At 44.1% G+C, this 12,649-nt stretch overlaps 1 protein-coding gene across 4 annotated transcripts in view; it reads right to left on the reverse strand.

Annotated features, from left to right (window-relative positions):
• The window catches only part of MYO5A (myosin VA), a 191,859-nt gene extending 181,241 nt beyond the window's left edge, over positions 1–10,618 (reverse strand). For all 4 annotated transcript variants that reach the window (XM_035708806.2, XM_025472765.3, XM_025472764.3 and 1 more), the window contains exon 1: positions 10,464–10,618. In XM_035708806.2, coding sequence (XP_035564699.1) covers positions 10,464–10,490 — 27 coding nt within the window. In that variant the 5' untranslated portion in view covers positions 10,491–10,618. The remainder of the gene's footprint in view (positions 1–10,463) is intronic.
• Between the last annotated feature and the right edge of the window lie 2,031 nt (positions 10,619–12,649).

The raw sequence follows: 12,649 nt of genomic DNA on the forward strand, positions 1-12,649 counted from the left end.
AAAAAGAGACAAACAATTAAAAGACCATGAAGATAGATTAAGGGAAATAAACGACAGCCTGAGAAAGAAAAACCTACATTTAATTGGGGTTCCCGAGGGCGCCGAAAGGGACAGAGGGCCAGAATATGTATTTGAACAAATTCTAGCTGAAAACTTTCCTAATCTGGGAAGGGAAACAGGCATTCAGATCCAGGAAATAGAGAGATCCCCCCCTAAAATCAATAAAAACCGTTCAACACCTCGACATTTAATTGTGAAGCTTGCAAATTCCAAAGATAAAGAGAAGATCCTTAAAGCAGCAAGAGACAAGAAATCCCTGACTTTTATGGGGAGGAGTATTAGGGTAACAGCAGACCTCTCCACAGAGACCTGGCAGGCCAGAAAGGGCTGGCAGGATATATTCAGGGTCCTAAATGAGAAGAACATGCAACCAAGAATACTTTATCCAGCAAGGCTCTCATTCAAAATGGAAGGAGAGATAAAGAGCTTCCAAGACAGGCAGCAACTAAAAGAATATGTGACCTCCAAACCAGCTCTGCAAGAAATTTTAAGGGGGCCTCTTAAAATTCCCCTTTAAGAAGAAGTTCAGTGGAACAGTCCACAAATACAAAGACTGAATAGATATCATGATGACACTAAACTCATATCTCTCAATAGTAACTCTGAATGTGAACGGGCTTAATGACCCCATCAAAAGGCGCAGGGTTTCAGACTGGATAAAAAAGCAGGACCCATCTATTTGCTGTCTACAAGAGACTCATTTTAGACAGAAGGACACCTACAGCCTGAAAATAAAAGGTTGGAGAACCATTTACCATTCGAATGGTCCTCAAAAGAAAGCAGGGGTAGCCATCCTTATATCAGATAAACTAAAATTTACCCCAAAGACTGTAGTGAGAGATGAAGAGGGACACTATATCATACTTAAAGGATCTATTCAACAAGAGGACTTAACAATCCTCAATATATATGCTCCGAATGTGGGAGCTGCCAAATATATAAATCAATTATTAACCAAAGTGAAGAAATACTTAGATAATAATACACTTATACTTGGTGACTTCAATCTAGCTCTTTCTATACTCGATAGGTCTTCTAAGCAAAACATCTCCAAAGAAACGAAAGCTTTAAATGATACACTGGACCAGATGGATTTCACAGATATCTACAGAACTTTACATCCAAATTCAACTGAATACACATTCTTCTCAAGCGCACATGGAACTTTCTCCAGAATAGACCACATATTGGGTCACAAATCGGGTCTGAACCGATACCAAAAGATCGGGATTGTCCCCTGCATATTCTCGGACCATAATGCCTTGAAATTAGAACTAAATCACAACAAGAAGTTTGGAAGGACCTCAAACACATGGAGGTTAAGGACCATCCTGCTAAAAGATAAAAGGGTCAACCAAGAAATTAAGGAAGAATTAAAAAGATTCATGGAAACTAATGAGAATGAAGATACAACCGTTCAAAATCTTTGGGATGCAGCAAAAGCAGTCCTAAGGGGGAAATACATCGCAATACAAGCATCTATTCAAAAACTGGAAAGAACTCAAATACAAAAGCTCCCTCTGCCTGTGTCTCAGCCTCTGTGTGTGTGTGTGTGTGTGTGTGTCTCTCATGAATAAATAAATAAAATCTTTAAAAAAATAAAATATAATATAATATAATATTAACTCTAGTGGGTTTAACTTTTCACTTCTATAATAAGATACATATATATATATATATAGAGAGAGAGAGAGATCTATGTAATAGATATATTCTGAATTGATAGATGATTAATCCAGGTTTTGAACCAAATTCCTCATCAAAATATGTATGTCCTGATTTTGTGACAAACATCTCTGGGACTTCTGCTTCCTGTGTGAGCATGATGCTTGTCAAACTAGAAGTGAGGTTTTTCTCAGCGTGAGCATGCAGAGACCAATTCTGGGTAGAAGTTTTTTAAGTATTGCCACAAAAATGTTGTAAAGTGAGGTCAGATCCTTAAAGAAATAGCTGGTCACCTTGCTGTTTATACTCCAGTATGGTAAAATGAAAAATTAAGTTCTAATTGGTCTAGTCTAGACTAAAAAGTAGTCTAACACAAAAATGTTTACTTGCTTAAAACATATAAATACCCCCCTACACAGAAAATAATTTATGTAAACTCATGAGAAATTACTTCCTATTGTGATGTCGGATTCAGGGAATGGTAACACAGCATAAGTACAAGGATCTGAGGAAATGAAGTTCCCTCCTCATTCTAAGTCGTCACTGAGTAACAATTCACTTAATAAGAATTTATTTTATCGCACTTTAGGTGTGTGTGCATACGAGTATGCTTGGTTATAATAAAGCACAAAAGAGCATTAGGGTGAGTAGATGAAATAAAGCAGTAAGGGTGTCAAGAAGTAGATGACAGGTGGAAGGCAAGAGAGCAGGAAAAAAGAGAACTGGAAATGAATCAAACGGGAATAATAAATTTTATAACTTATAATGAAAATGGGGGAAGAGAATAATATATTCAAGCAAAAATATGAAGAAAATGAGGGGAAATAAAGCACTAGGGAAATACAGCTGAAAAAGTTCCAAAGGAAAGGTGACATAGGGTTCATAACCCCCTGATTACGACTAAATGAAAAATATTTTTCAAATCTTCAATTTCTATATGATTTCAGTAACATTTGCTTAAATGGATTCTCCACGGCTCTTTTTTTTTTATTTTTTTAATTCAAAATGATTCTCTAAGGGAAATATATCCAATAACCTTCTGATTATGCAAAAATCTTCCCATTCTTCTGCTTAAAGATCAGAAGAGGAGAGGAGGAATTCAATCGCTTTGTCACTTTGGGTAACTCATTCATGGTGGATATTGACTATTCTTTCCAATCAGCAACAGCTGTCAGCCACCCCACCAGGTCTGAGAACTATCAATCATGATGTCCTGCCTCTGCCTGGTCTCTGAGATGAGCATGACTTGACTGCCTACACAGCACAGTGAAAGGAGAGGACACGTGACCCATAGCAAGGGCAACCAGAATTCTTTCACCAGACTCTCTTCCTCCAGGCCCAGAGCTAGAAGATCATGTGGTCTGCAGGTGCCACTGACCATCTTTTTCACCATGAAAAGAGCTGTCATGTGGACGAAACCAATGGCAGACAGCACAATCTGACATGAGAGCCAGTGACAGCCTCAGAGACCACATTCTAGCCTTGAATCCATAAACCTGGACATTCAGGTCACAGGAGCAAATAAAATCCTTTTTAGTTTTGAGTTGTGTTTCTGTAACCTCCAACAAAAACAGCTCTGGCTGGTAAACTGTTTAACACTGTCAAAGAGATATTTGTTAAGTCGGTATCTCAGAACCACGGTGCATGAATTATCCAGACCCTTTTTATTTACAGTACATCTTAGCTGTCATCATAACTTGAGGTAATACGTTTTATAAATGTAAATACGTAATGTTTAAAGTAGAAATTCATTTTAAATGACACATTCATGCCAAGATCTAATGAGTACCCCTACTAAACTGAGATTTGATATTACATACTTCTGTTATTCTTGATGTTAAATACTTCACCATTTTCCACCTTCACCTTTCTAAATTAGAGTCCTTTCTATCTTCTTTACTATCTGCTTGACCGCCACAATCATTTTATTTCTCCCAGTCTGAAATTCCTCTAGTTTCAGTGCATTTTTATCAAGAAGTAGAAACCCCAACCACACATACAGGATTCCTGGCCAGGAAAATGCAAGCTGTTTTTGGTTTGGTTTTGTTTAGTTTTTAAAGGAGATAGTTTATTGACTACACTGCAAGGGAGGTGGAGGCAGGATAGCAAAGGAGAGGCTGTCTGCCATGAGGCAGTTGGTGTGGAATAGCCCGCAAGGGAACAGCGGGTAGGACAGCAGACGAGAGGCTGGCCACTAGAAAATGCAAGGTTTGTATGAGTGACTACAGGGAGATAAAACTTGTCTTTTCAGCATCCAATTTCTCTCCAGTTCAGCATTGTGCTCATGTTTTTGGCTACAACAGCACATCAGGCCAAAGGATGTAGACAGATGGTCCTCATGAACACTTAGAAGGGGATAATGTACTTCTCCCTTAATTACAACCACGTTTGGAGCCATTATTTTGAAACCAAAACATCATCACACCATCCCTAAGTTCCACAATTGGCAAAAAGCCTCTGTTGTACAAGATGTTTAATGCTGATGGCTACTGGTTTAGGGGACTTCCATCTGAGGAGGGCTTAGAAGCGAAATGGAGAAGGTCCAAGGCATGAAGAAGCCAGGGATGTTTCTGCAATTTCAAAATCTGTTATTACCACAAACCCAGACTGACATTACAACCAAGGTAGATGGAACAGGACAACGGTTAAAAAGCAAAATTGAGTGACGCCAGGGTGGCTCAGTGGTTAAGCATCTGCCTTCAGCTCAGGGCATGATCCTAGAGCCCCAGATCGAGTCCCACATCAGGCTCCCTGCATAGAGCCTGCTTCTCCCTCTGCCTATGTCTCTGCCTCTCTCTCTCTCATGAATAAATAAATAAAATCTTAAAAAAAAAAAAAAAAAAGCAAAATTGATGGATGTCTGAGTGGCTCAGTGGTTGAGCATCTGCCTTTGGCTCAGGTAATGATCCTGAGGTCATGGGATACAGTCCCGCATCGGGCTCCCTACCAAGGGAACCTGCTTCTCCCTCTGCCTATGTTTGTCTCTCTCTCTGTGTCTCTCAAGAATAAATGAATAAAACCTTTAAAAAAAAAAAAAAAGCAAAATTGATCAAAGGGGATTTTAACGCACTAAGGACCTAAGGACCCAAGGCATCAAAAGCAGACAGCATCAGCAAAGGTAAAGGGTAAGTGTGTGAAGGAAAAATTAAATAAACCACCTAAATTGCTCTGCCATCTACTCTCACCTCCTACTGTGAATGAAACTCCACAGGAGGGGCACATGGTGGCTCAGACGGTTAAGCTGCTGCCTTCAGCTTCCATTATGATCCCAAGATCCTGGGATATAGCCCCACACGGAGCTCTCTGCTCAGTGGGGACAAGGAAGGGGGTCTGCTTACCCCCTCTACCCTTCTCCCTCTCGTTCTCTCTCAGATAAATAAAATCTTAAAAAAAAAAAAAAAAAAAAAAAAAAAAACAGGGGACACCTGGGTGGCTCAGTGGTTGAGTATCTGCATTTGGCTCAGGTCATGATCCCGGGGTCATGGAATCCAGTTCTGCATCAGGCTACCCACAGGGAGCCTGCTTCTCCCTCTGCCTAAGTCTCTAACTCTGTGTCTCTCATGAATAAAAAAATAAAATCTTAAAAAACAAAAACAGAAAAAAAGAAATCCACAGGAGAAACACCCCAGCTCAGTCCTCTATATCAAGTATCTCTATTGCTTGGACTAAAGTGAAACCATACTATACATTTTGAAAACAAACAACTCTTCCTGCTGTCCCAGTGGGCAAGCACAACTCTAGTAAACTGGCATTTATTTTTTAAATTATCATTTTAGCTACAAGAAATAAACTGCAGAAGAGAAGAAGCTTAGCATGAAGAACTCCTGAGGACGATGAAAATGTTCTATATCTTGTTTGTGGTAGTAATTACATGACAGAATGTATTTGTCAAAACTCACTAAACTGTATACTTAAGATGAGTGAATTTTTTTACATATAAATTTTACCTAAGTCGATTAGAGAGAGAGAGAGATGGAGCTAGCAGGAAAGAAGAGAAACTCCCCAGGGAGACAAATGCAAAAAGTCTGAGAAGACGCTGTAAGAAGACATGCCAGTAGGGGATGAAATGGGAGGAGTGTGGTTGCCCACATGATGTTTTTACCCAGGGTCAGGCCTTATTCCATAGATCTTCCAGGAGTTTCTACTTCTGACAATTCCTTATACTTCACTAGGAATTGCCTGAAGTAGAGACAATAGATCAAAGTCTATCCTCCCAATGGGTAATGTGCCTCTAGATTCTTCCAATGGAGGCAAAATCCATTATAAAGTTAAAAACAAGCTAAATTACCTTCTGAGATAAGATGTAAGGTAAGAGGGTTTACCTCTCCTCTCCCACACTTCCTGTGTCCAACCGTTTGGACGTTGCAGTTAAATCCAGGAACCCCACTCACAGACCCTGCTCCAGAGTTCCCCTACTTTGAACAGCTAAAAGCACCATGAAGATTTAAACTGTTTATCTGGCAGTGGCAACTCTCATTAAAATTGGAACCTCTCTGTACTCTTTTAGCCACTGGGCAATACACCAGACGTTCACACTTCAAGAAACAGTTAACAAATTTCAAGAGGAAATCATGAGCTTTCCGCTTTGCTCAAGCAGTCTGAAGAAGTATTTCTGAGTAGCTTACAAGTTCCACAGAGTCTGTAAATTCATGATATAATGGGAATTAACTTACAGTTTCCAAAGCTAGAGCTACTGCTGTTAACTTACACTGTTCCCTCTCCATCCCACCCTATATCTAATCTATCACAGAGACCTGTCTCTTGAGTTTGTCCTCTTTCCCACATCATCTGCCTTTGCCTCAGTCTCCCTGACCTGCATCATTTCACCATTTTGTTTCCTGCAACAGTTTCTTTGGCTTCCCTTGGCTCCCAACTCCCCGCTCTATTACTCATCCTGTTCAACATGCCTGAAAATGTGCTTACTTGTTTAACCACTTCTTTATACCCTGCTTCATTCCTGCAAGTAGACTAATCATCCCAGACCATTATTTACAGGAGACAGACTGTTCAGGACATCAGGAGGAAATATAGATGGAAGGGATGTGACAGGATACTTGTGGAAATCAAATATACTTGCTAAACCCCAAATAAGGCACATGATCAAGGATGAGGTTTCCGTCCTGCTTTCAGATGTTGAAAGTAGTCTGAAAAATGTAATTTCAACACCAGAATGTTATAATTTCCAGGATTGATGGTAAAGGGGAAGAGGCATAGAACAAAAAACAGGAACTATCCCGGAAAAAGAATCTAAGCCATATGGCTTCAGTAGGTAGGAATATAGTAGGAAAGGAAGATTACAGACATATCACCTATTGGCCTAAATTGCTGTCTCACCTAAGAAAGTTTACCTGGCTTCTTGAGCAGGGGTTTTAGAAGTTTTTATAGTTACAAAACTCAGCATCCTGATACACAATGGGACTCTTAATTAAACAACTTCAGGGAACCTTGACCATTCTACAGCATTTCCAGTGTTCTCTGCCTTTGGGAAGCTCATGTGAGGACTACCATGCCATTTTATTGCTGCTGGTGATCCATCTAGGCCTAATTAATAAACTCTGCTCCACAAATGCTGAATCCTTTGAAGTTACTGAAAGCATCTATGGTGACATTATGATTCACATATCCACTGGCAAGTCAAGACTAGCAAATATTTTCAAAATCAGAAGCAATGAGATATCTTGGCCATCTTCAATTCTTTTTGGAACAAGCCAGGTGGCTCTAAAAACAAATTGACCCACAACTCTATGAATATACTGAAAACCACTGAATTGTAAACTTTAAATTGGGAATGACATGGTATGTAAATCACATCTCAACAAAGCCTTTATTTTTAAAACCAACAAACATATTTCAACCAAAATGTTAGTTTCCAGAAATGTTATATCCTAGGAACCTAGCTATTGCACTTAAAATGTTTATATTGTGGGAAAACCTTACAAAATGGCAGCCCTGGTAAATTTCTGTGACAAAACCATTATCATTTTACATACAAAGAATAAACTGACCAGTCTCTTTCCTTTCACCTTAATGGAAGCTGATCTATATCACACATCAAAATCTGCCTTTAAACTCTGAATGACATTTTTTTAAAGGGCACTTTTCAGATTTAACCACTTTGTTGAATACCATAATTATGACATGTCACTAACACATCTTTCCTTGTAATCTACTCCAGAATTTCCTTCCCTGTAATCCTCTGTGAGGAAAAAATTCTTGTTTATCCAATGTTTTAATTTCTAATGATTTCCCTCTTCCTCTAATAATCACTACCCAAGCTTTTATCTCTAGAATCATTCCAACCTTCCCCATGTCCCGACCCATTTCCTAATTTCTACTTATAAATACCACACCAGCTGTCTGCCTGCTGTGGAGGTAACAACAGGTTATTTATGCTCCTAGATATTTAAAGTAGGTCAAGAATATAAGAAACAGACTGTGAGCCCTTTGAGGGAAAGGGCTATGGTGTCTTGTTCATTGTTAGAACTTCTCAATATTGGTACACCTGGGTGGCTCAGCAGTTGAGCGTGTCTGCCTTTGGCTCAGGGCGTGATCCTGGGGTTCCGGGATCAAGTCCTACATCAGGCTCCTGCGAAGAGCCTGTCTCTCCCTCTGCTATGTCTCTGCCTCTCTCTCTGTCTCTCATGAATAAATAAATAAATCTTTAAAAGAGAGAGAGAGAGAGAGAGAGAACCTCTCAATATTAAGCACAGTATCTGCACCTGGAAGGCTGTTCAATAAATATTTTGGCCCACCATTAAGCTAAGGCCCATTGACAAAAAGAATTAGTCAGCAACTAGCCAAGTGACCAGATTACACTTAGACATAAATATATTTAGAAGGCAATTTAAGCTCAACTCACTCTTGATGTCTAAACTAGTCTGTTTTCACAATGACAGAAGGTGAATTTTAAGAGTATATGATGAAACTATGAACAAAACCCAAAACCCTGCAATTTAAAAATCACAATATTTTTAAAGTTTTTTCTAAAAAAAAATTATCTTGGGAGGAAAAAAAGCTGACCCAGACCAAGAGCAATTTATCATCCAGTCTTTAGTTAAGCAGCCTACAATTAGGCAGCTCAGGGATGGACTCCTCAAGCTGCACAGGGAAGAGTGGAGGGCTATACAAAGTAAGTAAAGAATGTTTAGCTGAGTGAAGTCAGTCAGTCGGAGAAGGACAAACATCATATGTTCTCATTCATGTGGGGAATATAAATAATAGTGAAAGGGAATAGAAGGGAAGGGAGAAGAAATGTGTGGGAAATATCAGAAAGGGAGACAGAACATAAAGACTCCTAACTCTGGGAAACGAACTAGGGGTGGTGGAAGGGGGGGAGGGCGGGGGGTGGGAGTGATTGGGTGACGGGCACTGGGGGTTATTCTGTATGTTGGTAAATTGAACACCAATAAAAAATAAATTAAAAAAAAAAAAAGAATGTTTACAGACCTGTATCTCATCATGGGAAAGTGTTTCTCAGAGTACCTACTCCACGTGTTCATTATGAGGATTAAATGAGTTAGAGCAGTGCCTGGCACATAGTTAGCACTCTATCAATGTTTATTAATAGAGTAACCAAATCAGTTTCCAATTGCATTCATTCATATATTAGAGGCCAACAACGCCTAAGAAAATTACCAGGTTTACAGAGAAATTCTAACAGTGCAGTCTTTAAATCTATGGCTGGAAAGAAAGGGGTCCTTGAGAATGTTATATGCAAACTCCTCTTCTCATGGTTGAATGAACTAATCATATACCTATTTCTTGAGAAATTCACAGGTTACAAAAGCTTTCCCATCTATTCCTAGATTTGATCCTCACAACAAACAGCCTTGTAAGAGATGCAGAGCGGGTGTAATTAACTCCACTTGCAGATATGAGACAACTGAAGAAGAAGTTAAGTGACTTGCCCAAGGTCACGCAGTAAGGGAAAAAAGGCACCTGGGCTAGAAATCCATATCTTTTTTCTCATGCAGCAATTTAGGGTCACATTTGGAAACCATGATTCTTAAGATCCTAAATGGAGATTCTGCTGCCCATACGCACTTGAAGAGCTAAGCCAATTGTGTTGAGTGAAATGAAAGGAAATTAATAGTTGGCAAAACACCTACGTACGCTGGAGTTACGGTATAATAAAATGCCATGGCTACAACACGTTCACAAAGCATCACAACGCTGCCGGAGACACGTTTTCGGAGGTCTTCAAAGGGACGGTTCTCCGAAATATGCCATTCAGAAATACTGGCGTCGGTATAGGAGAGAAAGGACGCTTCCCTCGAACGCAATCCTGAAGCAGGAGGCTCGCCCGGCGGATGCTGGAGGCATGGAGCCGAACAGGGCTCTAGGGGTTGCACGCAGGTAGCGAACTGCCGGGGACCAGGGGACCGACCCCGGCCCGTGCCCCCGCCCCCCCCGGGAAGCCGGCCGCTCAAGGTGAGACTCGGCGGGCGCGGAGCGCAGGGCTGCAGGCTGGCGGGGAGGCCGGCCGGGCGGACGGCGCCGCAGACCAGCGCCAGACCCTATTTCGAGCGCCGTCCCCGCGGGAGGGCCCATCTGATGTCGCCGACGCAGCCCCGCCCGCAGCCAGGGCTCCTCCCGAAGCCGGCGGGCCGGCAGGGCCCTCGCGCCCCAGGCGCCCCCCGCCCCGCGCCCCAGGGGAAGGCGGCTGCGCGGCAGGGCCCGGGTCCTGGGGCGCGGGGGTGCAGCCGCCCCGCCCGCCCGCCCGCCCGCGGCCCCCTCACCTTTGTGTAGAGCTCGGACGCGGCCATGGCGGGGCCCCGGCGCGAGCCCCCCGCCCGAGCGGAGGCCGCACCTCGCCTGGGCGGCCGCCCGCGCCGACTAGGAAGCGCCCCGGCAGCCGGCGGCAGCGAGCGGGGCCGGGCCGGGCGGGGCGGGGCGGGGCGGGGCGGGGCGCCTCAGGCGCGGGCGGCGCGCGGGGCCCTGCCCATCACGCCCGGGCTCGCCGCCAGCAGGTGCACGCGCTCCGCGTGCTCGGGGTCCTCGGGGTCGCCGCCGCCGCAGCCCCCGGCGCGGCCGCCGATGCCGCCGATGCCGCCGATGCCGCCGCCGCCGCCGCCGCCGCCGCCCTGTGCATTGTGGGAGCGGGAGGAGGCTGCGCTCCTGCGCTGCCACCGCGGCTGCTCCGGGCTCCCTCCGGCCGCGAGCATCCCCGGCCTGCCAGGCTGCGCGGCCGCCGCCTCCTCCCAGAAGCCCGCCCGCCCCGCCCCAGCCCGCCCCGGGGACGCGTCCCCCCTGGGTCGCCCCTCTCCCCTAAGCGGGTCCGGACCGTGCGGAACGCCCCGGCCACCGAGAGGGGCCGCGATAGTTGGTGTCACTGCGTGTGTCCAGGTAAACAGTCTCCAGCTGTCTTCCTATCCTTCCAAGCATTTTTCTTTTTTCTTTTTTTTTTTAAGATTGTATTTATTTGTTCATGAGAATCAGAGAGAGGCAGAGACCTAGGCAGAGGGAGAAGCAGGCTTCCTGCAAGGAGCCTGATGCAGGACTCATCCCAGGACCCCGGCATCCCAACCTCGGCCAGAGGCAGGCACTCAACCCCTGAGCCACCCAGGTGCCCCCCTTCCAAGCACTTCTAGGGAAAGGATCTGGGAGGAGGCTTCCTCGAAGTCTAGGCTTCATAGAACAACCTAGAACTCCAGGAGAGTCCTGTTAGTAGCAGTGGGCTGGGAGCTGAGCAGTGAGGACCAGAAATCTGCCACAGAAGATCACCAAGGTCATCCTGGACACCTAGACAGCTGCCGGGGTATCATTTTTTTAAAACAAGATGCCCCCAGGGGGTAGCCCAGGCGCCCACCTCTCCTAGGCCTATGTGTTTGCAGAGGTACCACTACTCTTCTGCCTCAGTCCTCTTCTTCCACCTGTTTGCCCTAGTGACTATCAGTTTCATGATGCCACTAAAAGCTATCTGGGGGCTACCTGAAAATTGTGGGAGACTTTTGTGGAAAAGTCCATACTGCAAATTAATTCTGTATCAAAAAAAAAATTTAATTCTGTATCCAAAGGTCAAAGGTGGGGGACGCCTGAGTGGCTCAGTCGGCTAAGCATCTGCCTTATACTCTGGTCATGATCTCAGGGTCCTGGGATGGAACCCCTAGTTGGGCTGCCTGCTAAGCCCCAGTCTACTCCCTCTCCCTCTCCCTGTCCCCCACCCCCAACTCATGCTCACTCTATCTTTCAAAATCTTGAAAGAAAAGGAAGTGTCTAAGGAGTCTCAGAAGTAGCTAGCATTCAATCTTGCTGACCATTATCCTTGCACATCAAGCACAAAATGTGGTCTTTCCACCCAGTCCTCATACTCTCTTCACCCTCCACCTGCTCAGCACCCACCCACACTTTCACTCCTGGTTGACTAATCTCATATTTGTTTTATTCCAGCCTCTTTTTAGTGTTCTCTTCTTTCTCATTTCTTTGAACTCCTAACTGCCTATTCTGGCAATCTGGGATGGTTTCTATCTAGACCATGTCTCAAGGCTGGCCCCTTGGTTGTGTGTGTGTGTGTCCTGTACATGTATGTAAAGGAAGACCATTGCTGTGGGGGTTGGGGGGCACTTGGTACCAGTCCTTACTTCCTGAAACTCAAGCCTATCCTTCCTTGCTCATCGCCCACAATCCCCTCAGAGAGGCCATAAGTAATGGCTACAGAGTCCAAAGACCCACAGAATTCTCTGTTCCTTCCAATTCTACAGTCACATCTCTTTCATGTTTCGGGGTCCCACTCATTCTTTATCCAGACATTAAAAGGAAAAATGGGGCAGCTATGACCAGTAAAACAAAAAGACACTGGACTGAGATTTAGAAGGCCTGAATTCTACCCCTTATAATTTCTTCATGCCTTGTGTAAGGGGGTAACCACTGCTTTCTCACCCTCAGATAATACCTCTCGGGACTGTTGGGAAACGCTGATGAAGGA

The sequence above is a fragment of the Canis lupus genome, chromosome 30, assembly GCF_003254725.2.
Source record: "Canis lupus dingo isolate Sandy chromosome 30, ASM325472v2, whole genome shotgun sequence".
NCBI classification, from domain to species: domain Eukaryota; kingdom Metazoa; phylum Chordata; class Mammalia; order Carnivora; family Canidae; genus Canis; species Canis lupus.